General features: G+C 42.1%; 1 protein-coding gene across 2 annotated transcripts; it reads right to left on the bottom strand.

Moving 5' to 3' along the window:
- Positions 1-3,772: 3,772 nt before the first annotated feature.
- On the bottom strand, positions 3,773-25,999 carry LOC108680148 (serine/threonine-protein kinase BUR1). 2 transcript variants are annotated; one of them, XM_047881882.1, is made up of 9 exons: positions 25,686-25,999; positions 13,259-13,478; positions 12,357-12,487; positions 11,484-11,653; positions 10,651-10,790; positions 9,756-9,975; positions 8,187-9,412; positions 6,707-7,491; positions 3,773-4,700 (listed from the first exon to the last, which is right to left on the bottom strand). In XM_047881882.1, the coding sequence occupies exons 1-9, from the start codon at positions 25,767-25,769 to the stop codon at positions 4,329-4,331; spliced, it is 3,348 nt and encodes a 1,115-aa protein (XP_047737838.1). In that variant the 5' UTR covers positions 25,770-25,999; the 3' UTR covers positions 3,773-4,328. The 2 variants fall into 2 exon arrangements, with proteins under 2 accessions (XP_047737838.1, XP_047737839.1); XM_047881883.1 differs by lacking the exons at positions 13,259-13,478; positions 25,686-25,999 and adding an exon at positions 13,203-13,223.
- Positions 26,000-27,017: the final 1,018 nt, after the last annotated feature.

Genomic DNA, 27,017 nt, shown 5'->3' with positions numbered 1-27,017 from the left:
TGCAATGTGAATAATGTTCTATTTTAGAAAATATTTCACGGTAAACCTAATATTTCTTATCTAGTTCATAATCGTCTCATTTAAATTACCGGTTGTTCATACGTCAATATGGGCGAAAATGACCGGTTCAATAAATAATACAAGTATATGAGTCGCTTTTAATATGCAATTAGGGTAATAATTAAGCACCGTCCAAGTATTGCGGTAATCATTGACACAAATCAATTTACAAATGACGTAGCATTAAATGTTTAAAGGTTAGGTTTTTATTTAGGATTTTGGACGTACAGTTTAGTTCCAAATCAATCAATTTAACGAATGCAAATAAAAGATCAATCTTTCATAACATTATTTATTTAAACTAATTATAAAACACGTGAGATCATTGCAATGAATAATGCAGAGAAGGTCCTTATTTTACATATGCAGGTAACAATATAAGTGTTCAGCAAAGGCACGTGGATTGTAGGAGTAATTTTTACTACAATACAGAATTTTTTCTAATCGAGATCAAAATTAACAAGAAGACTAACTGACTACTAATGTATTTTTTCGGAGAAAATGGCCGAGTTTAAGTATTTGTAAACGTGCATAGAGTCCCCGCTCTTGTGAATATTAAACTGACACAAGCGTCACACTTCCGAAATTTTATCAATAAAATTTGTCATTAACAACTCATCGTACATGCAAAATTTCAACGCAACTCAACGTACTTGCAAAATTTCAACGAAACTCAACGTACTTGCAAAATTTCAACGCAACTCAACGTACTTGCAAAATTTGCAAAATTTCAACGCAACTCATCGTACATGCAAAATTTCAACGCAACTCAACGTACTTGCAAAATTTCAGCGCAACTCAACGCACTAGCAAAATTTCAGCGCAACTCAACGCACTAGCAAAATTTCAGCGCAACTCAACTTACTTGCAAAATATATGGTACAGTGTGAAATGTGTAGTATATTACATTTAAGGTATACGGTTAAATGTTATAGTATACTGCAAAATTTACTGTGAAATGAACACTCTGTGAAACATATATAGTACACTGAAACATATAGTACACTAAAATGTTCTATAAATTGAGCATTGCAATGCTACGTCAAGGTATAGATAAATTTAAATATGCTGACGAATGTACATTATAATAACTACTGAAGAATCACTCAATCAATCAGTTGGAAACAAAATTTCTAATTATATTTATTTGTTTATTAATTGATGTTGTTTGATCCCAAATATTATTATCAGCAACTTTAAATGTAGAATAATTATTCTTTTTTACAACATTAGGACGGCCTCGTTAATGCAAATAATAATCGTTAACAAAAATAATTTTCCAATAAATAAAAGTTGATCACATAAAAGTTCTACACGCTTTTCGTATACAATATTTTTTGCACTAATGGAAAAGATGATGAATTTTACGTAGAAAAATCATGCGCTACGAAATCTTGACGAATGGAGAACTAAAAATTTCTTGGACATAAATTTCCACTCAAAAAAATGCATGGGACGGAATTTTCAACGTAATTTTCAATTCAATTTCAATTGAAAATTCAAATTCAATTGAAAATTCAATTGAAAATTTAATTTCAATTTTCGTAATGATGCAACGATATAAGCCCATTTGCCGGGTCAAACTGGTGCAAGATGACCCAAAATAGGACAAAATGTGCATCCCTATTTAATTAATTAATTCATATAGGCAAAGTCCCACTTATTTCCCTGAGTGTTGAAGGGGAAGCGTATGAAAATTTACGTGAGTGAAATGAAGATATTATTATAGAATAAATAAATACAGAGTATAGATAATATAGAGATGTATTATACAGACAACCGCTTTATAGGGATGCTTCTGTATTACTATTTTTGTATTAGTGTTCTTGTATTGCATCATGTATTATTATGTATTAGTATTATTATGTAGTGATCATGTATTGTATTATTGGTGTATGAAATTCACACGGACGTCTGTGTAATATACACGTATATCCTAACATTCGTGTATGAGCCTACTTACTACGTATACATTCTACGTATACGTATAATATAGATACGTAATCGCTGCGTGACTAGAATAAACTATTGTTTATTCTATAGTGCCCTTCGTTGCATATTAACTATTTATTAAATAAATAACTAATGAGATTAATTGAGGTTGATTAATAACCATAACTAATAACTAAGATCAGCGAGAATCTCATTAACTGTTCGTGTTATTAGTATAGACACATTAACGTATTTAATGAGAACAGTGAAGGAATATTAATATTGTTATTATTATCGTCATAAATATTATACGTTGTTCATGACTAGAGACGAAAGACAAATAATATTATAATTAATAAATTATTGCTGGAATATTGTTTTATAAATAAACCTATAAACACGCTAAATAAATATATAAGTCGAGTATTAGATACATAACACGCACGAATTATTGTCATGTGATGAATACAATTATTACAATAACATATAATTGAAGACTATTGTTAAGATTGCTAGTTTGAGAATAGGCGGGCGAATTGCCCCCTATTTAATCGATAACGCCCCCCAGCCCTCCACCAACGACCCCCCCCCTCTCTACCACCTCCAACTGTAGTGCATTTTTTCATCATATATGCATCACAAAACTTGCAAATGTGATTTTGCGTTATTATTAGCCAATTAAAGTACCGCAAAACTTATGTATTAAGTGAAAAACTTTGATCTGAACTAAGTACTATGCGTCATGATGTGATTATAACTTAAAGCTTAAATAATTCCTAGCACGACATCTGCTATTTTCTGCAGCTTAACTCAATATCAGTACAACGTACTTGTACGAACCATGTACGCCTAAGTACAAAGTAATTTAACAAAATTTAGATGCGGGCTTGACTCTGCATCAGGTGCCGCCCAAGACTCGGGGAGCGCGTAAATCAGCCGCTCATGTCCGCCTCGGCCGGGCTTGAAGTGCACCCTCGCGTCACTATTTGGAAAAAGTTTCACTAATTTCTCAGAGTGCCACTTTGATCTTTGTATTTGCATCCACAAAATAGGATTAATTGACGACTTCTGTACCAGCATCACCACAGAAGAGAATATCAGCAACACTGCGGGACTTCCTCCGGTGAAGGTCAGCAGTGCCTTCCTTGGAAGGAAGGGTTCTTGGGTCCAGAAGGAAGACCGAGGAGCCTTCGTCATCAGAACCATCGAAGTTCTCAAGTATGGCCAAATGTCCGAACTGTGGGACGGTGTTGGAGATTTGGTTTTCTTGACTCATTTTTTGGAATTTAATTGGGTTGAGTGACGCATGAGTGCTGCTTGAACATCGGGATTGTGACGTCACGTTGCTTGAAGAAAGTTTACGCAAAGAATTAGATGTCCAAAAAGAAGACAGTGCGTCCACGATTGCAGATTTGGAGCTCAAAGAATGTCTTCGGACACTTTTGGTCTTCAAAGGCGTCGCTTCATCAGGATCTTTTGAGCTCAGTGACCGGCTCCTGACACTTTTAGTCTTCAAAGACGTAACTTTATTAGGATCTTTGGATCCATAGATATATTGAGCGATGGGTGAGACAGTTTCCAGCGTCCACCTTCCATCTTTTTTCGATAAGAAGCCTTCAACGGACCGCCATTTCCTGACACGTGTTCCGCTGTTATGGGGTATGGGAGGAATAAGTTTATCAGGGTTACCCCTATGTTCGCTGAAAAGGTATCCTGAAGCTATCGTGTCCGCTGCAGAGGATATCTTCCGAGCTTTGGGTAGGTCCGGAAAAGAGGGTTCGGCTGTTTGCTATTTAACTTTTTGCGTGAGTTCTCGATAGGCCGAAGAGGAAATTGTGGCATAGGCTTGCGACACACACGGCCTACTAGCGGTGCCTTCGTACGACGGGGTCACTGAACCTCGAGTAGGATGAAGCTGCGTCTTGTTCCCGTTTTGAGCTGAAGTATTACGAAGCATCAACGAAGAATAAGACCCAAACAAAGAACTGATATCCTGACGAGTTTTACCCCCCGACCTGATAGAGTCAGGGTATGGGAGGGGGGCGCCGACCCCCTCACTGTGTAGGGACGTCCGGGACCACGATTCAACGTTGCGGTGATTGAAAAAATCAATTTCGTGTTGCAGCGAACGCTTTGGTTCGTGCAATTTGTGGTTCACGTTCCTGAACTTGGTCAGGGAAAAGCTATCGCTGTTCCGGCGGCTCTGTGACGACCATGACGTGGCATTCGTCACATCGTGTGACGAAAACGAGGGACAAATTTTGACAGTATCTTTGTCCCCAGCTGGATTTGCCCCTCCAATGGGGGTGAAATACCTTGTGTAGTAGTCCAGGAAGTCACCAGGAGTGTTGGGTAATGGACTTTTCTTGTGAAAATCTGAGCGCGGGTTGCCCGTGTTCAAGTCTGACGCGAAAAACTTCGCGGAGTCTTTTTTTGCTGGGGACGGAGACGAGCTTTGTTGAGAGGACATGGTAAACGGGTCGGCGAGCGCCGGCTTTCCTGAGACGTACGTCGATGACCGAAAAGAAACGTCCGTCGAAGACCGGGATGGACTGTCCCCTAAAGGCCGGGATGGACCGTCCACTAATGGACGTGACGCCGTGCACGTCCACCACGTCAGGAAGGTCTACTGACGAGGGACTTCTGGACGTGCTACGTCGTCGCGGCGGCGACGCCTGCGCGACACCTCGTCGCTGGGCGGCCGTCATCTGGACCAGTGAAAAAATCAAAATTTAAATAATTTTTTCTTTCAAACGAACTACTTAATAAAAAAGTATAGTTTTGCTTTCAAATGAACTTCCTAATAAAATATGAATAGTTTTGCTTTCAAATGAACTTCTTAATTGGAGCGTCAATGAGCTGAAAAACTTTTTTATTTACGGACGGATCACTTTAAAACTTGGTACACCAATGTAAAAGAGAATTCTAAGACTTTTTTGTTCGTGTCAATTTTTCGAAAAAAATGAAAGAAACCGTGAAATTCTTAGAAAACGGCAAAAAGGGGGTACTATAAAAATCTATCTTCTAGGATTTTGAAGCTACAACATCGAGACGCATATCATTTGATGCGTAAGGACCATATCTATCGATTTGTCGTAGCTTTTTCCGAATTTCGAATTTTTGTGGATGGGACAAAAAAAAAATTTTCGTAAAAATTTCGAAAATTTTTCGATTTTTCCTTCCTCCCCCCCTTTTCCAAATATTTTCAGAACGGTCTATAACGAAATTGAAAAAAGCTGCAATCAATCTCTAGATATTTGAGTTGCGAATCGAATGGTATATGTCACATTGCTGTAGCTTCAAAACTCTAGGAGGAGATAGCTTTGCCGTGACAACAAATATCTTCAGGAGAGCGCGACAAAGTCCCGCGCACATCGCAATAGGCACTCAATAGAGCAAGGATACGGAACTAAACGTTACATGGAGCTTGATTCCAGTCAAGAGTGGTAGGAGCGACTGCATGCACACCACCCCGTACGACACCAGGCGGGTAACTGAACTGCAGCTCAAGCAAACACTCTATTTAAGTGCTCGGCAGCTAATTTCCCCCCATCTTATTTGTTAAAGAACTCCCCCACCCCCCCCCCTTTCGGGATGTGTCGTGAACGCATAAATCAACGTACAGAGATGGTTTTGGTACCGTTGGATAGCTCAGAATGTCAGCTTTAAGATGAGACTATAAACCGGAAAAGCCAATACTGTCAATTTTCCACCTATAGACGCTCCCCTTAATTAAAAATGCATAGTTTTTCTTTCAAAAGAACTTCTTAACAAAAATGCATAGCTTTGCTTTCAAATGAACTTCTCAACAAAAAATGCATAGTGTTGCTTTCAAATGAACTTCTTAATAAAAATGCGTTGCTTTACGTATATAAAATGTTTGCTATTTCTGCAAAGTATACCAGCAAAATATGGAGCAAAGTGCAAGAAGTTTTTGCAAAAGTCAACCTCTAACGGCTGTATTGTTCTCGTATTTGAAACTGAGTATAAACAACAAATACATATAAGACACCTTAAAAAACAACCACTCAAGAAAAACAGAATTTAAGCAGCGTAAGAAAGAATATTGCTTAAACACACTCGAAAATACACGTAATCAAAAACCAAAAAAGTGTTAAAGGTTACGACAGGCACCAATGAGAATAGACAGGTACCATTGTGCGGCAGCTACCATGCAACAGGCAGGCACCATTGTGCGGCAGCTACCATGCAACAGGCAGTCCATTGTGCAGCAGCTACCATGCAACAGGCAGGCACCATTGTGCAGTAGCTACCATGCAACAGGCAGGCACCATTGTGCAGTAGCTACCATGCAACAGGCAGGTACCATTGTGCAGTAGCTACCATGCAATAGGCAGTTGGGAAGAGTCCCCTCTGTGATAAGACTATTACTAGTTTGAACACCTTACTTACTTGGTAAACACCACAACCCACTATTAAATAAGCCTACATTAGGTTGTACAATCCTCTTTATTGAAGACCCCTAGGAACTAGTGAACACCTCTAGAATACTAGATTTCTACTAGGTGGAATACCTCCCCTTACTTGGTAAAGACCAGAACCCAGTAGAGTAACTTGAATTAACTAGTTTGAACTTGATGAAAACCATAACCCTTAGTACTAGACTTACACTAGTTCCCACACTCTTCCTTACTAAGTGAAACTAAAATCCACTAGAAACTATACTTGCACTTGTTCGAGTACTATTTCTTACTTGGTGACGGACAGCCGACGCTGGGAGGAGGGTTGAAGGAGTCCTCGAGTATCCCGGAGCTCCTAGTACATCACAACTGGTAGCTACACTAGTGCTAGGTACACAAATGGTGGTTGCAGTGGTGTCAGAGGTACTAGGATAGTGGTGATCATTATTCACATCATATGGTGAGCCGTGACTGGCTTTCATTTGCGGATTGCGATGGTGGTCCAGGGACCAACGCTTGTCATGGCGGGAGTGAGACAAAAAGGTGGTTGTCTCTTGGCCGTGTGGTGCAAGCCTGGAGTGGTCCGATGGTGGAACAGGTTGGTGCTTAGGTTCCACAAAATGTGCTTTGTCATCGACGCTAAGCCCTTGAAATTTGCGTGATGGTGATATTGGTGAGGTTGGTGAATGTGCCGCCGTCTTTGATGGAGACTTGTTAGCAGCGTAAATAAAAGAATCGTAATCCAAACCTGTAGATCTGCGTCGGTTGTGCACAACCACCACTGAGTCAGGTCGAGGCTTATCAGGTTTCGAGTGGTAGATCACACTACCACTACTCCTTTGGTCCCACTGATTGGTAACTTCGTAACCACTTCGAGAGTTACACGATATCACTCCAGATTTGGAAGGTACGTCGTTTCTGGTCATGGTAGGACTTGTATCACTACAAGTATCGGTACCATGGATGGTTCTGTTGCTTGAACTGCGAGGGAGTTGACAGCTAGAGTTCTGTGCCACGGTCACGGTTACTCCCCCACAGCTGGCAACAGCCACTGAGGACGGCTGATCCTTAGATGATCCTGGAGGTCCATATGCAAGGTAGGATTCTAGAGCTGAACTAGCCAACCGCAACCAATACATATCGAATACACGTCAAAAGCATTTGAATTTATAAGTTGTCTGTGTTGTGTTATTTCCCCGTGAATTATGAGCAAATACACGGGAACAATCGTTTTGATTTCTGTTATTTTCTAAAAAACGGGATGCAAATCTTACATCGTTAATGAATCCAATGCCTTTTCATGGTAAAATGGTTACCGGCAGCAGAGAGTTTAGAAATAAATCATGGTGATTGATTCATGCATAATAATGTTAATAACACATGGTATTATAGCAAACAGTATTTGATGTTCAAAACAGTAATTAGTGTGGCACTCATTTTATGATTTTCAGAAAACTTATTCATGTAACACAGTGCAAGTTTCGTTAAGCTAATTTATTTAAATTAGTTTGAAGGTGAAAGTATATAATATTTCCTGCACTAAAAACAAACGAATACCAAAATATTCAAGGAACAAACAATTAATATTTTTGAAATTCAGAAAACCGTTCAACTAAAACCATTCACACTCAAAGGATTACGCATAAAAATCTTTCATCAGATTCTTCAAGTGCGGGCATTGAAACCATTCAACATATTACTCACGCAGAAAAAAGGCAAAAACTCATTCGAATAACGTAGTTCACACAAAAAAAATCCCAGAAAATCACCCACCTTCTCTTCGGCCTCTCGAAAGATCCGACGGCCTCCCACCACTGCCCCCCGAGGACCAGGACTTCCCTGAGTTACACGTCGGGGTTTGTTTCTCCGGCGACGAGCGGTCCTTGGGACGTCCTTCGTCGGCACCAGCTTCTTCCCGCCGCTGGTGAGGGTGATGGTTGTTGTTGGAAGATGAGCTGGTACTTTCCCGGTTGCGACCAACCGAATGCGCTTTCTGGGGACAGCGATTTTCGAGAGACTTAGACCCTTTTCCGCTGTCGGTTGATCCTCTTCCGTGGTCGGTTGATCCTCTTCCGTTATCGGTTGATCCTCTTCCGTGGTCGGTTGATCCTCTTCCGTGGTCGGTTGATCCTCTTCCGTGGTCGGTTGATCCTCTTCCGTGGTCGGTTGATCCTCTTCCGTTGTCGGTTGATCCTCTTCCGTGGTCGATGGTTCTGGCAATGACCCGAACTTTCATTGCAGAGCCAGACGAGCTAGAATATTTTATGTTTGCCGAGTTTTGGTTCATGTCTGCCGAGTTTGGGTTCGAGGTCGCAGGGGAAACCTCATGTCTCGCTTGGGAGTTCACGTTGCTGCCTTTATGGTTGCCTTGGGAATGATTCTGATTACTTACATGGCCGTTACACCGCAGGTCTGGAGGACTTCCATTTTGCAGCGCTCTAATTGGGCTCACTTCTCTATCAGAATTCTTGAGGTTTGATCCAGAAACTCCATTACAATAAGATTGGCTCATGCCAGAGGCCTGCAGCCCGTCCTCCAATGGGTGTCCTCTAGTAACAGAATACGATCTCTGGAGTGGGGTACTGACGCTGCTGGAACGTACCCTCCCACCTCGAGTACCTTCATGATACTCGTGACCGTTACCACCACCGTCTGTTTGGTTACGCGTTAAAGGATCATCGTTACGGTTTCTGTTATGACCGTAATGAATGGCCTCAATCTTAGAAGAACTCCTCTGTCTAACGACGCCATTACTGTGGGTCGTCATAATTCTGCTGTCCCGATCAATCTTTTCGTTCTTAGAGTTTCGATCATCTTTGAGGTTATTGTTCTGTTTGTGCTGAGCGACGCGGGCTACGTGGTTCCTTACTCTGTTCTTCCGCGACGCGATGAGTTCGTAGAGTTTGTTCCTGTAAACTTCAACGCTGAGTTGAACATCGTCCCTGATGCATGGGACGACCGCGCGATCCATGCTCGGCTCGTGGTCCGCGTTGTGGAATCTTCAAAATAAAGAAAAATTGGAGTTTAGGATCGCTAACGTTATAACGATTCCTCTACCGTGTTTGGGTTCGGTATGACATAACTATCGTAGTGGGAATCTTATAGTTAATAAATATTGAATTTAAATTTAACTAACTAATTTATAGATTGAGGAAAAGGAAAGCATAAATTTCGTGGTGGAATTTTCGAACGGAGGGAGTCACTACTCACTTGGCGACGAAGGGGTGACGAAGAGCTACTAAGTCACTACTCACTTGGCGGCGAAGGGGTGACGAAGAGCTACTAAGTCACTACTCACTTGGCGACGAAGGGGTGACGAAGAGCTACTAAGTCACTACTCACTTGGCGACGAAGGGGTGACGAAGAGCCTGTTCAGCAGTCAGTCTCTTGTCGGGGTTGAAGACGAGGAGCTTTTCGACGAGGTCGACGGCCTCCGTGGGCGCCCCTGCTAGGAGGTCCCGAAGCTGGGGGACGTGGGGCGCAGGCCCCTCGTCCGGAGCCTCGTCTTGCTGTGCCTTCGTCAGTATTGTGTTCACGTACTGGGCGGGGATCTGCAGCAGGTCTGTAACAATATCAATTTTATTAAACAATGTTATTTCTTAAAACAATTACAGCAAGAGAAATATCATTGACAAAGGTTTAAAAAAAATTAAGGGTTCGTTTAGATCCAAAAGCCACTCGACCACTCCGATTACGCTGGGGGACTAGTTTGTCCTGCACCTCTCAGTCGGGACCCCACTGGGGGACTAGTTTGTCCTGCGTCCATCAGTCGGGACCTCGCTGGGGGACTAGTTTGTCCTGCAGTCCTCAGTTGGGACCTCGCTGGGGGACTAGTTTGTCCTGCGCCCTCAGTTGGGACCTCGCTGGGGGACTAGTTTGTCCTGCGGCCCTCAGTCGGGACCCCGCTGGGGGACTAGTTTGTCCTGCGGGCCTCAGTTAGGACCTCGCTGGGGGACTAGTTTGTCCTGCACCTCTCAGTCAGGACCTCGCTGGGGGACTAGTTTGTCCTGCACCTCTCAGTCGGGACCCCGCTGGGGGACTAGTTTGTCCTGCGGCCCTCAGTCGGGACCCCGCTGGGGGACTAGTTTGTCCTGCGGGCCTCAGTCAGGACCTCGCTGGGGGACTAGTTTGTCCTGCACCTCTCAGTCGGGACCCCGCTAGGGGACTAGTTTGTCCTACGTCCTGTAGTTGGGACTTCGCTGGGGGACTAGTTTGTCCCGCACCCCCCGGATCTCACCTTCCCTGGAGGGGGGCTCGATGACAGCCATGATCCTCTCGATCTGGTCGAGGGTCGACGACCCTGGGAAGAGCGGACGACCCAACAACATCTCCGCCAGGATGCACCCCAGGCTCCACATGTCAACCCCCAGCGTGTACCTGTGGGGGAGGGGGGTTCAACTGGTGGGGGGAGGGGGGTTCAACTGGTGGGGAGAGGCGGGCACTATTTGGTTAATATTTACCGGCACTAACACTGGGCCCGGGACCAGCACTATCACTGGGCCCGGGACCAGCACTATCACTGGGCCCGGGACCATCACCATCACTGGGCCCGGGACCAGCACCATCACTGGGCCCGGGACCAGCACTATCATTGGGCCCGGGACCAGCACTATCATTGGGCCCGGGACCAGCACCATCACTGGGCCCGGGACCAGCACCATCACTGGGCCCGGGACCAGCACCATCACTGGACCCGGGACCAGCACTATCATTGGGCCCGGGACCAGCACTATCATTGGGCCCGGGACCAGCACCATCACTGGGCCCGGGACCGGCACCATCAGTGGGCCCGGGACCAGCACCATCACTGGGCCCGGAACCGGCACCATCAGTGGGCCCGGGACCAGCACTATCACTGGGCCCGGGACCAGCACTATCAGTGGGCCCGGGACCAGCACTATCACTGGGCCCGGGACCAGCACTATCACTGGGCCCGGGACCAGCACTATCACTGGGCCCGGGACCAGCACTTTCACTGGGCCCGGGACCAGCACTATCACTGGGCCCGGGACCAGCACCATCACTGGGCCCGGGACCGGCACCATCACTGGGCCCGGGACCGGCCCTCACCTCCTAGAGTTAAGCAGTATCTCTGGGGCCCGATACCAGCGGGTCGCCACGTAGTTGGTGAGGGTCGGGTCACCGGGCCGGTCCAGTCCTGCGGCGGGCCCCACGCTGCGGGCCAGCCCGAAGTCCGCCACTTTGACCCGACAGTCGCTGTCGATGAGGATGTTCGACGGCTGCACGTATTATTGGTGCATTTTTATAGTTATGGCATATATGTAATTTGTTCAAACTGCATTATAATTATTATACATAGAAATTATATAACATTAATGTATGCATACAATTATAATACACATAAATTATATAACGTAAATGTACGTATATAATTATAATAAATAGATATTAAATAACATTAATGTAAACAAAGGTGAACGGCTGCCCGGCAATTCAATTTATAATAATTATAAACATTGATACTTTATTTATTTTGTTTTATAATCGTGATTTAGAACAATTATAGTACAATTACAATTTATAGAAATTATATATGAAGAAATTATACAATATTATATTATACTAAGATTCAGGAATATACCAGGGAAGCACACAATGTTATTCCTACGGAGGTACCTTGAGGTGTCTGCACACAATGCTATTCTTACGGGGGTACCTTGAGGTCTCTGTACACAAAGCTATTGCTACGGAGGTACCTAGAGGTCTCTGTACACAATGCTATTGCTACGGGGGTACCTTGAGGTCTCTGTACACTATGCTATTGCTACGGGGGTACCTTGAGGTCTCTGCACACAATACTATTGCTACGGGGGTACCTTGAAGACTCTGTACACTATGCTATTGCTACGGGGGTACCTTGAGGTCTCTGTACACAATACCATTCCTACCTTATGAGGTCTCTGTACACAATGCTATTCCTACCTTGAGGTCTCTGTGGATGACAGAGCCCGTGTGCAGGTACTTGGTGGCTCTGAACATCTGGTACATTATGTACCTGCGGTGTACGTCCTCCAGTACAGTGCCCTTCTTGATCACATTGTGCAGGTCTGTCTCTGTACAGAGATAAGGGCGCCATTAGTGGGGTCTCTGTTCAGAGATAAGGGCGCCATTAGTGGGTCTCTGTACAGATATAAGGGCGTCATTAGTGGGTCTCTGTACAGATATAAGGGCGTCATTAGTGGGTCTCTGTTCAGAGATAAGGGCGCCATTAGTGGGGTCTCTGTACAGAGATAAGGGCGCCATTAGTGGGGTCTCTGTACAGAGATAAGGGCGCCATTAGTGGGGTCTCTGTTCAGAGATAAGGGCGCCATTAGTGGGTCTCTGTACAGAGATAAGGGCGCCATTATTTTTAGTGGTTCTCTGTACAGAGATAAGGGCGTCATTAGTGGGTCTCTGTACAGAGATAAGAAAAGAGACCGCGCCATTTATACCATCTTCTTGTTTACCATCTACCGTTACTATCAACCATCTACCGTTGATATCAACCATCTATCGTTAATATCTACCATCTACCGTTAATATCTGCCATCTACCGGTATTATCAACCATGTAGGTATCCCTTAATATCTACCATGTACCGTTATCATCTCCCATTTACCATTATTATCAATTAACTATCTACAGTTATTATCAACCATGTACCGTTAATATCTACCATGTACCGTTAATATCTACCATGTACCGTTAATATCTACCATGTACCGTTAATATCTACCATGTACCGTTAATATCTACCATTAACATCTACCATCTACCTGACCTACTGACCCATGTGCTGGAAGACCAGGTAGATATAACATCTACCATCTACCTGATCTACTGACCCATGTGCTGGAAGACCAGGTAGATATCCTTATTATTGTCCGCCTTAAGGACATTAAGGAGCCTGATGACGTTAGGGTGCGCAGAGAACTCGAGCAGGAAGACGATCTCCCTGAAGGTTCGCTGGGCGTCCGTCTCGTTGCGGAACGCGTCGAAGATTTTCTTAACAGCGACCACCTCACCACACCGCCGGTCTACTGCCTTCCATACAATCCCGTATGCCTGTGTGAACACATGAGCCTTGTGTTAATGATGTGTTAATAATGTGTGATCTTAACAGCGACCACCTCCCCACAGCGCCGGTCTACTGCCTTCCATACAATCCCGTATGCCTGTGTGAACACATGAGTCTTGTGTTAATAGTGTGTTAATGATGTGTTAATAATGTGTGATCTAAACAGCGACCACCTCACCACACCGCCGGTCTACTGCCTTCCATACAATCCCGTATGCCTGTGTGAACACACGAGCCTTGTGTTAATAGTGTGTTAATAGTGTGTTGATGATGTGTTAATGATTTGTAAACAACGCTTAAATGTTGCGTAAACAATGCGTAAAGAATTCGCATATTTGCGTAACAAATATATAAAATGTAATGATAATTGTTCACCTATTTAACGCACTTAATTTTAAAGACCTTGAAATTCACTTAAAATTCGAATAAATTAAAAAGCAATACAAGACGTAATAATTTTTATACGCGAAGAATCGTACATCAAATGCATTAATTTCAATTAAAGGCTTCAGACGGACATATATACGGCATTATTATTGTAAATAGTAAAGTATGCCTTAAAAATCAACGAGAAGTGTATAAAAAAATAAAATTATTACAAAATAAAAAAAAAAGAAAAATGTAAAGTTATAATTTATTGAATAATAGTTATTATAGATAGAGTTAAAATAAAATTAAATGTATCACGAATAAAAGCTTTTTAATCAGATAAAAATTATAACAGATGAAATATAATTGAGTTATGATATAGAAAAGGTTTGAAGATATAAAAACCTTTAAGAGAAATGAAGTTATATTTGAATAAATGTTATAATAAAGAAAAAGTTATAATAAGAAGATAACAAGTAGAGCTGGAACACGTCACGTGTCGTGACGTCATCACGTGACACGTGTACGGCGCGTCGTAACGCGTCGTAAACGAGCCGACACCCGCGCAGCTATCGGGACAACTTAACAGAAATATTCATAATATTTATATTTTCAATATTTTATTATAAAATATAATGTTGTCTGATATAGTATAAATAATGTAATATAATTTAATATAATATTATGGAATGTAAAGTAACATAATATACATGTAATAGTATAATATTTGATTGTGTGTGAAGTAATATAATACAGTATATGATATAATATCATTAACATAATTTCAAGATGAACAAAGACATAACTTATTACACAGTACACAGTTAGGTACAATAAATGTACAGTAAATGCGCAAATAGGTGATACAATAGGCGGTGCAGTAGAACAATGAGTGGTATGATAAGTAGTACAACTGTTAGTACAAGATGTAGCGAAAATTGAATTAAGGAAGGAAGTACATCATATATAATAATAGGTAGCACATTAAATATAATAATAGTTACAGTATCACATTATATATAATAAGAGATGGTTCATTATACATAATAATAGGTAGCACATTATACATAATAATAGGTAGCACAATATACATAATAATAGGTAGTACATTATATATAATAATAGGTAATACATTATATATAATAATAGGTAGCACATTATATGTAATAATAGGTAGCACATTATACATAATAATAGGTAGCACATTATATGTAATAATAGGTAGCGCATTATACATAATAATAGGTAGCACATTATATGTAATAATAGGTAGTACATTATACATAATAATAGGTAGCACATTATATGTAATAATAGGTAGCACATTATGTATAATAATAGGTAGCACATTATATATAATAATAGGTAGCACATTATGTATAATAATAGGTAGCACATTATACATAATAATAGGTAGCACAATAAGTGTCATAATAAGTAGTACAATAAACAGAATAAGTAGAGAAATAAGTAGCACGTTTCATTAGTACAGTAAGAGAGGTTTACTATAACAAGAAGCACATTTGCCGGGCAAGTAAGTACCACAATATGCGGTACATTTAGTGCAGGTCTGGACCACACCGCGGCCCACACACACAATGGGCTGTGGTCCACCTATTGTACGAGTGTGGTAGAGATGTTGATTATTTATTTACGCGATTAATTAACTTATATAAATACCGGCCATTAGGGGGGTGGGACCGTGACCAATATATTGTATTGTGGCAATACAATACAGTGTATTGGGGCACAGCACTACGGTCAATAAATATGTAGACGAAAAGTCCAAAAATTCATAGATGTAATTGTACTCTAATTATTCCTGTCGATACTATAGACCAATTAATGGTGAACGTGAAGTACAATAAATGGCAGATAATCGGATATTATTCTGATCATTTACAATGGAGAGTTGGCCGGTGGCAATGCTTCATTAACGCAGGGTTCCTACTGGTATTTAGAAAAAAAATTCCATGACTTTTCCATGACTCTCCATGACAATCAATATAATTGTCCAAGACTCGTATATGACAGGATTAGCATGACTGAAAGACTAACCGTTCATATTCTTCTACAGTTTTACATATTCATATATTTTATTCATTACATATATAAAGAATATTTACAGCATATTCTTCTACAGTTGATAAATAGCAAACGATTAAACGCATAGCTCTTCATGGCTATTTAAATTAAGGTAGAATGGCTTTTCAAAGCTGCTTACCATATTTGACACATCGAAGTCTATCGAACACAATGTACGTACTTATCGCCATATCTTCATGCTTTGGATGGCGAGCAAGCCAGTCATGATAAGCTTCTATTCTTAACCACAATGAAATGAAATGACATGAAATTTACACTTTCCAGGCATCGTGATGTAGAAATTGCACGCTTAAGATGGAACGCTGCCACTGCACATCAAAAAGTCGTCCAATGCAACTGAGTTCACGTGATTCGAGAACCAATTATAATGTAGGAAACAAGAGACTGCACAAACAGTTTAACGCACATAGCATAGAAAAACAATCCCTTTTTTCTTTTATTTGTAAATTCCATGACTTTCCGTAACCTGAAATGAAATCCAATGGCCTGGAAAATGAAAAATCAAATTCCAGGACTTTCCAGGTTTTCCATGACCGGTACGCACCCTGTTAACGGGCATAATTTAAGCATATTCAGGAGGTGAACACACCAACAAAACCCACCCTACAACCCACCCCACCTCCAACACAGCCTCTACACTCAGGGAAATGAGGGGGACTTTGTCCCAACACAGCCTCTACACTCAGGCAAATGAGGGGGACTTTGTTCCAACACATTGTGTTGATATTGTGACAATGTGACTAAATATTTTTATGAGTGTCAACACTCACATTGTGAGCGCATGAGGCGAACAATACAAACAACACACAATACAATAATTAAATTTAATAATAATTAATACCTACGATATATATACAATAATTCGACAAGAAACAAGAAAAAACTGAAAAAAATATTGTAAACATTATCAATACAGCAAAAAGGAGATGATATTTGAACTTGAAGTTAATTGTGAAATAAACAATAATGGTTTTAAACAAGAATAAAATATTTAATAGAAGGTTGATGTAAAATATAGGTACTAATATAAAACAAACAATACCAACTGTTAATTGGGGAGCAGAGTTCAATCAATTGTGAAATTGCGAAATTTTTAACACCAGAGGACATGAATAATAAATAAACAAATAAATAAATAAATATAAATAAATAAATAAATATATACTAATTATACGCGCCGATGAAAATTCAGAGCAAAATAGCACAGCTGCGGCAGAGTACACTCAGGGAAATATGTGAAACTATCAAAATAACAATGCACCTGTTGCCATTCTGTGGGTCAACTTGACTCATTTAGGCCTATCAGTGCGCACTCTGCTCGTACAGTGAGTAAGAAAGTGTGTCGAGCTTACCCACTGCACAAAGATGACAAATAGTGACAAAATTTGGACAAAATGAGCCATCAATTTTGCATGAGTGTACACTTGTCACAAGGTACAGTCGGCGGCAACAGGTCACGCGCAGTCCCATTAAAAGATAACAAAGATAATATATACCCATTATATGTAAAACATACTTATAATATATAACACTAATTACCGGTATACCTCCAGCGCAGGTTGACCGCAGTTTATTTCCTAATTAACCTACTTTTATTTTAGTCCAGTTCATTATTTCTTAGATATTATTTTACGAAATATTATTTAACGAAAAAATTATTTTATATTATGTATAAATTATTAGTTTGAATATTGTAATATTAGTTTTCCAAAATTATTTACATTAACGCTCGACTCAAATTATTCTCCGTATTTTGAACGCTTTATGGTCTGACGGATGAGGCACTCAGCATAATAAGTGGGACAATTAATAATATATTAATTGTCCCACTTATTTTATTATTAATTAATAATATTAATATTATAAATTAATAATAATTAATTATATATAAATAATAATAATAATAATAATTAATAATAATAAGTTATATTATTAATTAATAATACTAATATTAATAATATTATTAATTAATAATAAGTCCAAATAATGACACACTTTCTTAACCACCGCACGAGATGAGAGCGGACGTAGCACTGATACGCCATTGTGCTCGGCCTAACTGAGTCAGGATGACTCACGTGTAGGGCAAAGCGTATCGAAATTTGGATAAAGTCTCATTTGTTTCTCTGAGTGCATTATAGGCACGAGTGAGGCATGAGTGAGGCATGAGTGAGGCATGAGTGAGGCACGCTAGAGGCACGTATATCACGCGCCAGGCTATCATTAATCATCGATTATCATTACTGCGCTGACGCGAGCCATGCAAACAACAAGCCTGTGTTGGTTGATTCAACACGCGTTGACTTTGGGTTCATTCAACACGCGTTGACATTGAGTTGAGGTTGAACCTTGAACGCCGTGTTCAACATTTGTGTTGAAAAGCGTTGCAGTTGAAACGTTGCACGCAATAACACACACACATTTCTGTGTAGGGAGGCGCGGGTTCGATCCCAGCTCTGTGCGCCATGCAGTTTCTGGTCAGGATCGGCGAGGAGGCCGGGCGGTTATATAAGCATAGCAGAATTGTAGCAGTGAGTTGCGAGTTCGAGACCGTAGCGAGCTGTAAATGTTCTGCAATGTCAAGAATCGACGACAGGCCAATAAACGCTGAAACCGCTATTATTATTTTTTTTTAGATTAAAAAATTTGATTTTCCATTGAATGATGAAAAAGAAGGCCGCGTCTCTTGTTATGAGGAAAAAATTTAACCAAAGTGACATGACTATGATACACTCCGTGAAACGGTGAATGCGGCGAATATTTCGGACTGTATTAATTAAGGACATGAATGTGGCTGATTCATGGTCGTTTCTCAAAGATACGGTTATGTCTGCAGTTGATGCTTGTGTACCCAAGATTACGCTTGGAGGAGTCAAAAAGTCCCAAAGGATGAACAGTGCAGTTAAGACTCAGCTAAAGACCAAGAAAGAAGCCTACAAGCGTTATTAACGAACTCGTAGCGAGTCTGATTATAACCTGTATGCCAGAGCTCGAAATCAAGCTGAAAAAGTTTGTCGCGCTGCAGTGAAAAACTTCGAAAAAAATATTGCTAAAAATGCAAAAAAAGAATCTGAAAGCCTTCTTCTTGTACGCTAGTTCGAAATGTAAGTCAAAGGACGGTATTTCTGATTTGAAAGTAGACCAACGAAAGATTTCCTCTGATGAGGGCAAGGCTAACGTTCTTAATCAGTTCTTCAGCAGTGTGTTCACAGATGAGGACTTGAACAGTATTCCAGATATTGAGTAGCGCCCAGTCGGCTCGAAGTTAACATGTCAACTTCTCCACGCGACAAAATTTCTTCTCGCTTCGAATCACCGACATGTGGAACAGCCTCCCCAATGACATCGTTGGCGCTCCAAGTATGAACGCGTTCAAGAACAGACTAGATAAAGCGATGGAAAAATATATGTTCAGATTTGAAATGCCTAGCTCCTTATCGAAACCGGTGGAAGTCTAGTAGCTACTTCAAACTATCGCCAGTCATAAAAAGATCCGGTCAAATGACACTAGTTTAGATCTATGAACAAGGCACGAAAAGGAAAAGAATCGGCGACAGGCCACATCAGGCCTACACTTCAGCGCCGACATCACTATGTTATGTTATGTTATGAAAGAAAAAAAACAAAATATTGTTAGTTATACTTAATTATGATGATACGGAGGTAATGATGCAGTGGTGATGATACGAAGTAATGATACGGGGCGGTGATACGGAGGTGTTTCAGCCTTCCCCAGTAGTTCAGGTTCAGCTCCCTCATGCCGCTGATCCTGTACGTGAAGGTACGCTGCACTGCCTCCAGTTTCCGCACCGCACCCGCCTTGAGTGGCGCCCAAAGCTGGCAGCAATACTCAAGATTGGGGAGCACGAGGGCTCTGAAGAGTGTAATCATTGGTGCTGCTTCTCTCGTTCGAAATGTCCGCCATATCCACCCCATCCGTTGCCGGCTGCGCGTGACTATTTCCTCGATATGGGCATCGAACGTGGCTTCAGTACTCATCAACACTCCGAGATCTCGAACTAGTTGCTTCTCCTCAATTTCTGTGCCATCTGATGCCAAGTAGCGATGTGGCATCCCGATCTTTGTGCGGACTCTGTATCTCATTGCTTCGAATTTGGTGCCGTTGAATTGCATATTGTTCACTAGGGCCCAATCGTAGCTTGTCGATGGGTCATCCTGTAACCTCTCGCAGTTTAGGCCATCTGTGATCTTCATCAGCACTCTTGTATCGTCCGCAAATGATGATGTAGATGCGTGGGTGAGTTCTGAGTCAATATCGGCAATGTGGATGAGGAAGAGGATCGGTCCAAGCACTGAGCCCTGCGGAACTCCGCTTTTCACCTTCGCTTCTCTCGATTTCGAGTTTCCAACTGCGACAGCTTGTACTCTATCTGTAAGGAGTTTGTGGATCCACCTTAACAGGCTTCCTCCTACCCCCAACAGCCTCAGCTTTCTAAAGAGCACCCCATGGTCAACTTTGTCAAAAGCTTTAGCAAAGTCTAGGTATACCACGTCCACGCCAGCTCCCTCCTACAGCTGGGCCACCAGACGGTGATGGTGCTCCAGTAACTGCGACAAACAGGAACGATTGAGACCATGTTTGTTGTCCGTTGATATACAGGTCAGCCTCTTCCATCTACCGGACAAGCCTCCTGACCACTACCTTCTCAAAAACCTTGTGTGGTGTCTTTGTTTACCTAAATTGAGTAGTGAGGTGGATGATGTGTAGTTTGTGTTTGTATCGAAAGGTGTGTGTATATCGGACATCACCGTGACGATGATATCATCGCACAAGTATTGTCGCATCGCCGATAAAGCCTGGATGATAAATAAAACCAATCGATGACGCGTCACTCTATCATTCAGGTATTCACGCAGGAATTCATTGACATTGAAGAAGTCATGCACTATAAACCTCCCCTTGGGGTAGGGGGTTCACACTAATGCCCCCCCCCCCAATCAATACGTCCATACGGGGGGCGGAGGGGGGAAGGGCGTGCGTCACGACGTCTCCAGGTAATGCATGATCTGCAAGGCCTGCTCTACACGTAGAAAAATGGAGGGTCATTTTGTCCAAATTGTGACATGCTATTATTGTATCCGCAGTACGAGCAGAGATAGAACGTAGCACTGAAACGCCGCCCTTCTTGCCCGGCCAAAGTGGGTCAGAATAACTAAAGTAATGATAAAAAGTGCATTGTAATCTGATAAAAGTCTCACACATTTGTCTGAGTGTGAGCAGTCATAAACGCTAGCAGCTTGTCTCATTATATAACATAATCAGAATTATATATAATATACCTATTTATATTATATATAATATCGGCGTGAGGGCGCCGATACTTGGAGGTAACCACCACCACCATTACCCGTCACCACCACCATCACTCGTCACCACCACCATCACTCGTCACCACCACCATCACNCAGTGCCACTGAGGGCACGGTGCAGTGCCACTGAGGGCACGGTGCAGTGCCACTGAGGGCACGGTGCAGTGCCACTGAGGGCACGGTGCAGTGCCACTGAGGGCACGGTGCAGTGCCACTGAGGGCACGGTGCAGTGCCACTGAGGGCACGGTGCAGTGCCACTGAGGGCACGGTGCAGTGCCACTGAGGGCACGGTGCAGTGCCACTGAGGGCACGGTGCAGTGCCACTGAGGGCACGGTGCAGTGCCACTGAGGGCACGGTGCAGTGCCACTGAGGGCACGGTGCAGTGCCACTGAGGGCACGGTGCAGTGCCACTGAGGGCACGGTGCAGTGCCACTGAGGGCACGGTGCAGTGCCACTGAGGGCACGGTGCAGTGCCACTGAGGGCACGGTGCAGTGCCACTGAGGGCACGGTGCAGTGCCACTGAGGGCACGGTGCAGTGCCACTGAGGGCACGGTGCAGTGCCACTGAGGGCACGGTGCAGTGCCACTGAGGGCACGGTGCAGTGCCACTGAGGGCACGGTGCAGTGCCACTGAGGGCACGGTGCAGTGCCACTGAGGGCACGGTGCAGTGCCACTGAGGGCACGGTGCAGTGCCACTGAGGGCACGGTGCAGTGCCACTGAGGGCACGGTGCAGTGCCACTGAGGGCACGGTGCAGTGCCACTGAGGGCACGGTGCAGTGCCACTGAGGGCACGGTGCAGTGCCACTGAGGGCACGGTGCAGTGCCACTGAGGGCACGGTGCAGTGCCACTGAGGGCACGGTGCAGTGCCACTGAGGGCACGGTGCAGTGCCACTGAGGGCACGGTGCAGTGCCACTGAGGGCACGGTGCAGTGCCACTGAGGGCACGGTGCAGTGCCACTGAGGGCACGGTGCAGTGCCACTGAGGGCACGGTGCAGTGCCACTGAGGGCACGGTGCAGTGCCACTGAGGGCACGGTGCAGTGCCACTGAGGGCACGGTGCAGTGCCACTGAGGGCACGGTGCAGTGCCACTGAGGGCACGGTGCAGTGCCACTGAGGGCACGGTGCAGTGCCACTGAGGGCACGGTGCAGTGCCACTGAGGGCACGGTGCAGTGCCACTGAGGGCACGGTGCAGTGCCACTGAGGGCACGGTGCAGTGCCACTGAGGGCACGGTGCAGTGCCACTGAGGGCACGGTGCAGTGCCACTGAGGGCACGGTGCAGTGCGGCCGCTGTAATGACCCAAGACTTCACTGCTACTTCGCCTTAACAAATTTGTTTTGCAATAATAATTTCATCAATAGCTTTGTTGTAGACATTGAATGCGTTCATTAAATTGACCGTTGCGTGTAGGGTTTTCCCTTTTTAGCGCATTTTCTCATTTATGGAAAAAATGCACTATTGTACTCGCCATGTCCGTCCGTCTGTCCGTCCGTCTGTCCGTCCGTCTGTCCGTCCGTCCGTCCGTGACCTCAAGTTTTCGTCGACGAGAAAATGCGCTCTCTGTCACTCCCTGCAGTGAGTACTGAGTTATATTTTTTTATCTATTTGTCAATTAATCCATGGTTTTTGCCGTTCGAAACAAAGATTTCAGTTTTTTACACCTCCTGATTGTTGAACATTAGAATTGTCTATGTAGTGGTGCCGTTGTTAGGGAACGTCTTGCAGTAATAATTTCATCAACATTAAGGTTAATTTCATCAATATTAATTAAGGTTACAGGTGCTGATATTTCACTATATTTGAGTTAACAAGCACATGCCCACGTGTAGACCTGTCATGTATACCGTGTCATTGCTATGATATACAACACACAGGTTAGTATTTGTATTGTTGATCGTGTGTTAATATTGTGTTGATGTAGTGGTGGGTTTCTGGGTGAATATTATTATTTATAGTTATATCTTGAATATTATTTATATTAGTATATTATTTATGTGTGCTATACTCATTAATTCAACTGCTTAATTTGTCTTTATTCGTGCTTTTTCAGCGGGGCTGCGAACCTAGGACATGATTACGAATTAATAGGCAAGGGATAGCAAGACTCACGGTTTATATATTGTTTTATTGTATTTATCGTTCATTTATTATCGTGGTTCATTAGTCGAATGTCCGAGGTCACTGAGAGCTAATTTAGTGATTAGTCCGCAAGAACTCAAGACCGAAAACTTACAAACTTACGACTTAAGACCTAATACCTACGACTTAAGACTTACAACTTAGGACCTAAGATGTACGACCTAAGACCTACGACTCAAGACCTAAGACATACGACTCAAGACCTAAGATATACGACTCAAGACCTAAGACTTATGACTTAAGACTTACGACTTAAGACCTAAGAAGTACGACTTAAGACCTAACACTCACGACTTAAGACCTAAGACTTGCGACTTAGGACCTAAGACTTACTTCCTAAGACTTACGACTTAAGACATAAGACTTACGACTTAAGACCTAAGACTTACGACCAATACGGCCAAAGACTTACGACTTAAGACATAAGACTTACGACGTAAGACCTAAAACATACGACGTAAGACCTAAGACATACGACGTAAGACCTAAGACTTACAACTTAAGACCTAGCGGGGTGACAGCGCCCCGCTTCCCCCCGGGGGTGACAGCACCTCCCTCTACCCCCAGTGGGGGTGGCAGCGCCCCCCCCCCCCGACATTTGGGTTCCTAAGCATCGATTTGTTCACAATTCAACGGGCGTTGAATTGAGCGTAAAAGTTCAACCGCGTCGCCTTGCGTCTTTTGATGGTAACTTCAAATACCAATTACTTGAGTAATTAATACTAAAGTAGGTAATAATAATTACCTGAGCAATCAATACTTAAGTAGCTAATACCAATTACCTGAGTAATCAATACTTAAGTAGCTAATACCAATTACCTGAGTAATCAATACTTAAGTAGCTAATACCAATTACCTGAGTAATCAAAACTTAAGTAGCTAATACCAATTACCTGAGTAATCAAAACTTAAGTAGGTAATACCAATTACCTGAGTAACTCAATACATGAGTAGGTAATACCAATTACCTGAGTAACTCAATACTTGAGTAGGTAATACCAATTAGTACCTGAGTAACTCAATACTTGAGTAGGTAATACCAATTACCTGAGTAACTCAATACTTGAGTAGGTAATACCAATTACCTGAGTAATCAAAACTTAAGTAGGTAATACCAATTACCTGAGTAATCAAAACTTAAGTAGGTAATACCAATTACCTGAGTAACTCAATATCTTAGGAAGGTAATGACAATTACCTATGTTTTTGCAATATTATTATCATTAACATTATTAATTTTATTTCCAACTGATGCAATAATAATTATTAAATAATAATTATTGATCCCATTAACCTCCGTCCTCGGCAAAAGTTAATGGGAAATTAATCACGATATTATATATAAATTGACAACAGTCATGAGCTCTATTATACACGTCACTATCATAGTAAAATATAATAAAATTAATAACATTGAACAACCGTGATGCCAGTTGGGGGTAAGGGTAACTGAGGGTAATATTACCTCCATATTGTGGGGGTAACGCAGGTATTTCTTACCCTAAACGCTGTAAGGATATTACCCTAAACTTTAGATCACTCAGAAAACATTACCCTAAGTCCTAAACTAAAGGATCACTCAGAAAACATTACCCTAAGTCCTAAACTAAAGGATCACTCAGAAAACATTACCCTAAGTCCTAAACTAAAGGATCACTCAGAAAAGTGAGCGGACTTTGTCCAAATTGTGATGCACGTTTATCCCTTTTGTGGGTTACCCAAACCCATTCTGGCCCACGTGCAGAAAGTGTTTCAGTTTTTAAACAAAATCACCAATTAGTTTTACGGAGCCACAGTTTAATATTTATACTTTTAAACGCATTATAATTATCATTTGCTTGCATCGAGCTTTCCTTATAAATTAATTAAATTTTCATATTCGGATCAAAATAATCGTCATTGTCAGTTCGGGTAATGGTTTAAAAATTGTCTTGTTAATTCAAAAAATCATATATAGATAGGAAAAGAGACCGTACATATGTATAAGTACTTAGCTTACTATTGGGTTGATATGAGACACTTACTATGGATACTCAAATAATGAGACACTTACTATGGGTAAGTGTCTCATTTTTTGAACAATACGACACACTCATTTCTGAGTGTTAAGTCAGCCCGCCCAACGCTGTCATCCAGCGTGACGCTTCATCCCGGCAACTATATATATATGCTCACTGGCGTCACAAAGTAAACAAAGAATTTTTATTGTTTTCTTAAATATTATTTATGCGGAAGACACTCACCCCTTTGCCGATGCGCCGGCGGATGTCATATTTTTTACTAATGTGTGCGTCAATTTCGGTGATTCCATCATGCTTTTCTGTCATGCTGCTAAGTTAGGTAGATCAATGTACTCATTTGACACTCTTCAATCCGTTATAAAATTTAAAATAATTTTCAAATTATCGTTAATTGTTTACCTATTAATGAATATGTTTTGAAATATAGGCATATATACATCTAGATAAAAATTAAAAAAAGCCTGAATTTGAGAGATAAACGAGATGGGTTCACAGATATCGAGAGCTACCGACACGCACACAACCACTCATGACGATGGCCGCGGCCAGACAAAACCTATAGTCTTTTGCCGACACCTCGGGCAGTCGCCGCATCACAGCGTCCACGACGCCAAAAGTTCAAGAAACTTTTTACTTAACCTGAAAATTCATGCACATTTGAGATTTAAAGTAGTATGAATAATACCTATTGATACCTAACTAATAATTATACAATCTTGATAAATTTATTTGAAAATTAATACTGACTAAAATGCACATTTAGTGATGGTCACTACTCGTTTCGACGTAACGTGAACGCGGGACTGTGGTCATACACCTGCTCCAGGACGAGTCCTGGAAACTAGAAAAAAGTTCATTGGTTGCCGAGCTTCACGGCTTCATTCTTCCAGTTTTCTTCCCACTCACACGCCAGATAAGAAAGGACCTTACACTAATAGTTATTTCCCTTTAAATAATATATATTTTACACTAAATAACGTATAAACTGTTGCTTGAAGAGTAAAAATGTCGTACGTCATCTAAGATATCATACGTCCGGTTGTTATGGCAACCGTCTAGTAAACAGCTGACGACGCAGAGCGCATTTCTCAGCAGCCGACCGCAGCCACAAAGAAGGTTAAATGAAACCGAGATTAGGACGCGTCAACCGGAGCAAGAAACCGAGCAAATAGTAATATATATACGGCAGGGGTCAATGCCCCTATACGCGTATCCCTAACACCTGATATATCATCTAAATCATCTAACACGTACATTCTTCATGGTACAGATACTTTAGATCGATAATATACACGATCTAGATCGATAATATACACGATCTAGATCGATAATATACACGATCTAGAGCGATGATATACACGATCTAGATCGATAATATAAACGATCTAGATCGATAATATACACGATCTTTGTTGCTACTTGAAGCTATGTATGTGCATAGAAAAACTATAAAAAAATACTATATATATTCAGAAAAATGAGCGAGTACAGATTAGAGAGGGAGGGATAAAGTGATAGAGAGGGACACTCTCTTTGGTAATCATATACCGTCCT

Source organism: Hyalella azteca, unplaced genomic scaffold (genome assembly GCF_000764305.2).
Source record: "Hyalella azteca isolate HAZT.00-mixed unplaced genomic scaffold, Hazt_2.0.2 contig1249, whole genome shotgun sequence".
Taxonomy (NCBI): domain Eukaryota; kingdom Metazoa; phylum Arthropoda; class Malacostraca; order Amphipoda; family Hyalellidae; genus Hyalella; species Hyalella azteca.
This window is presented reverse-complemented; position numbering and strand designations above follow the sequence as displayed.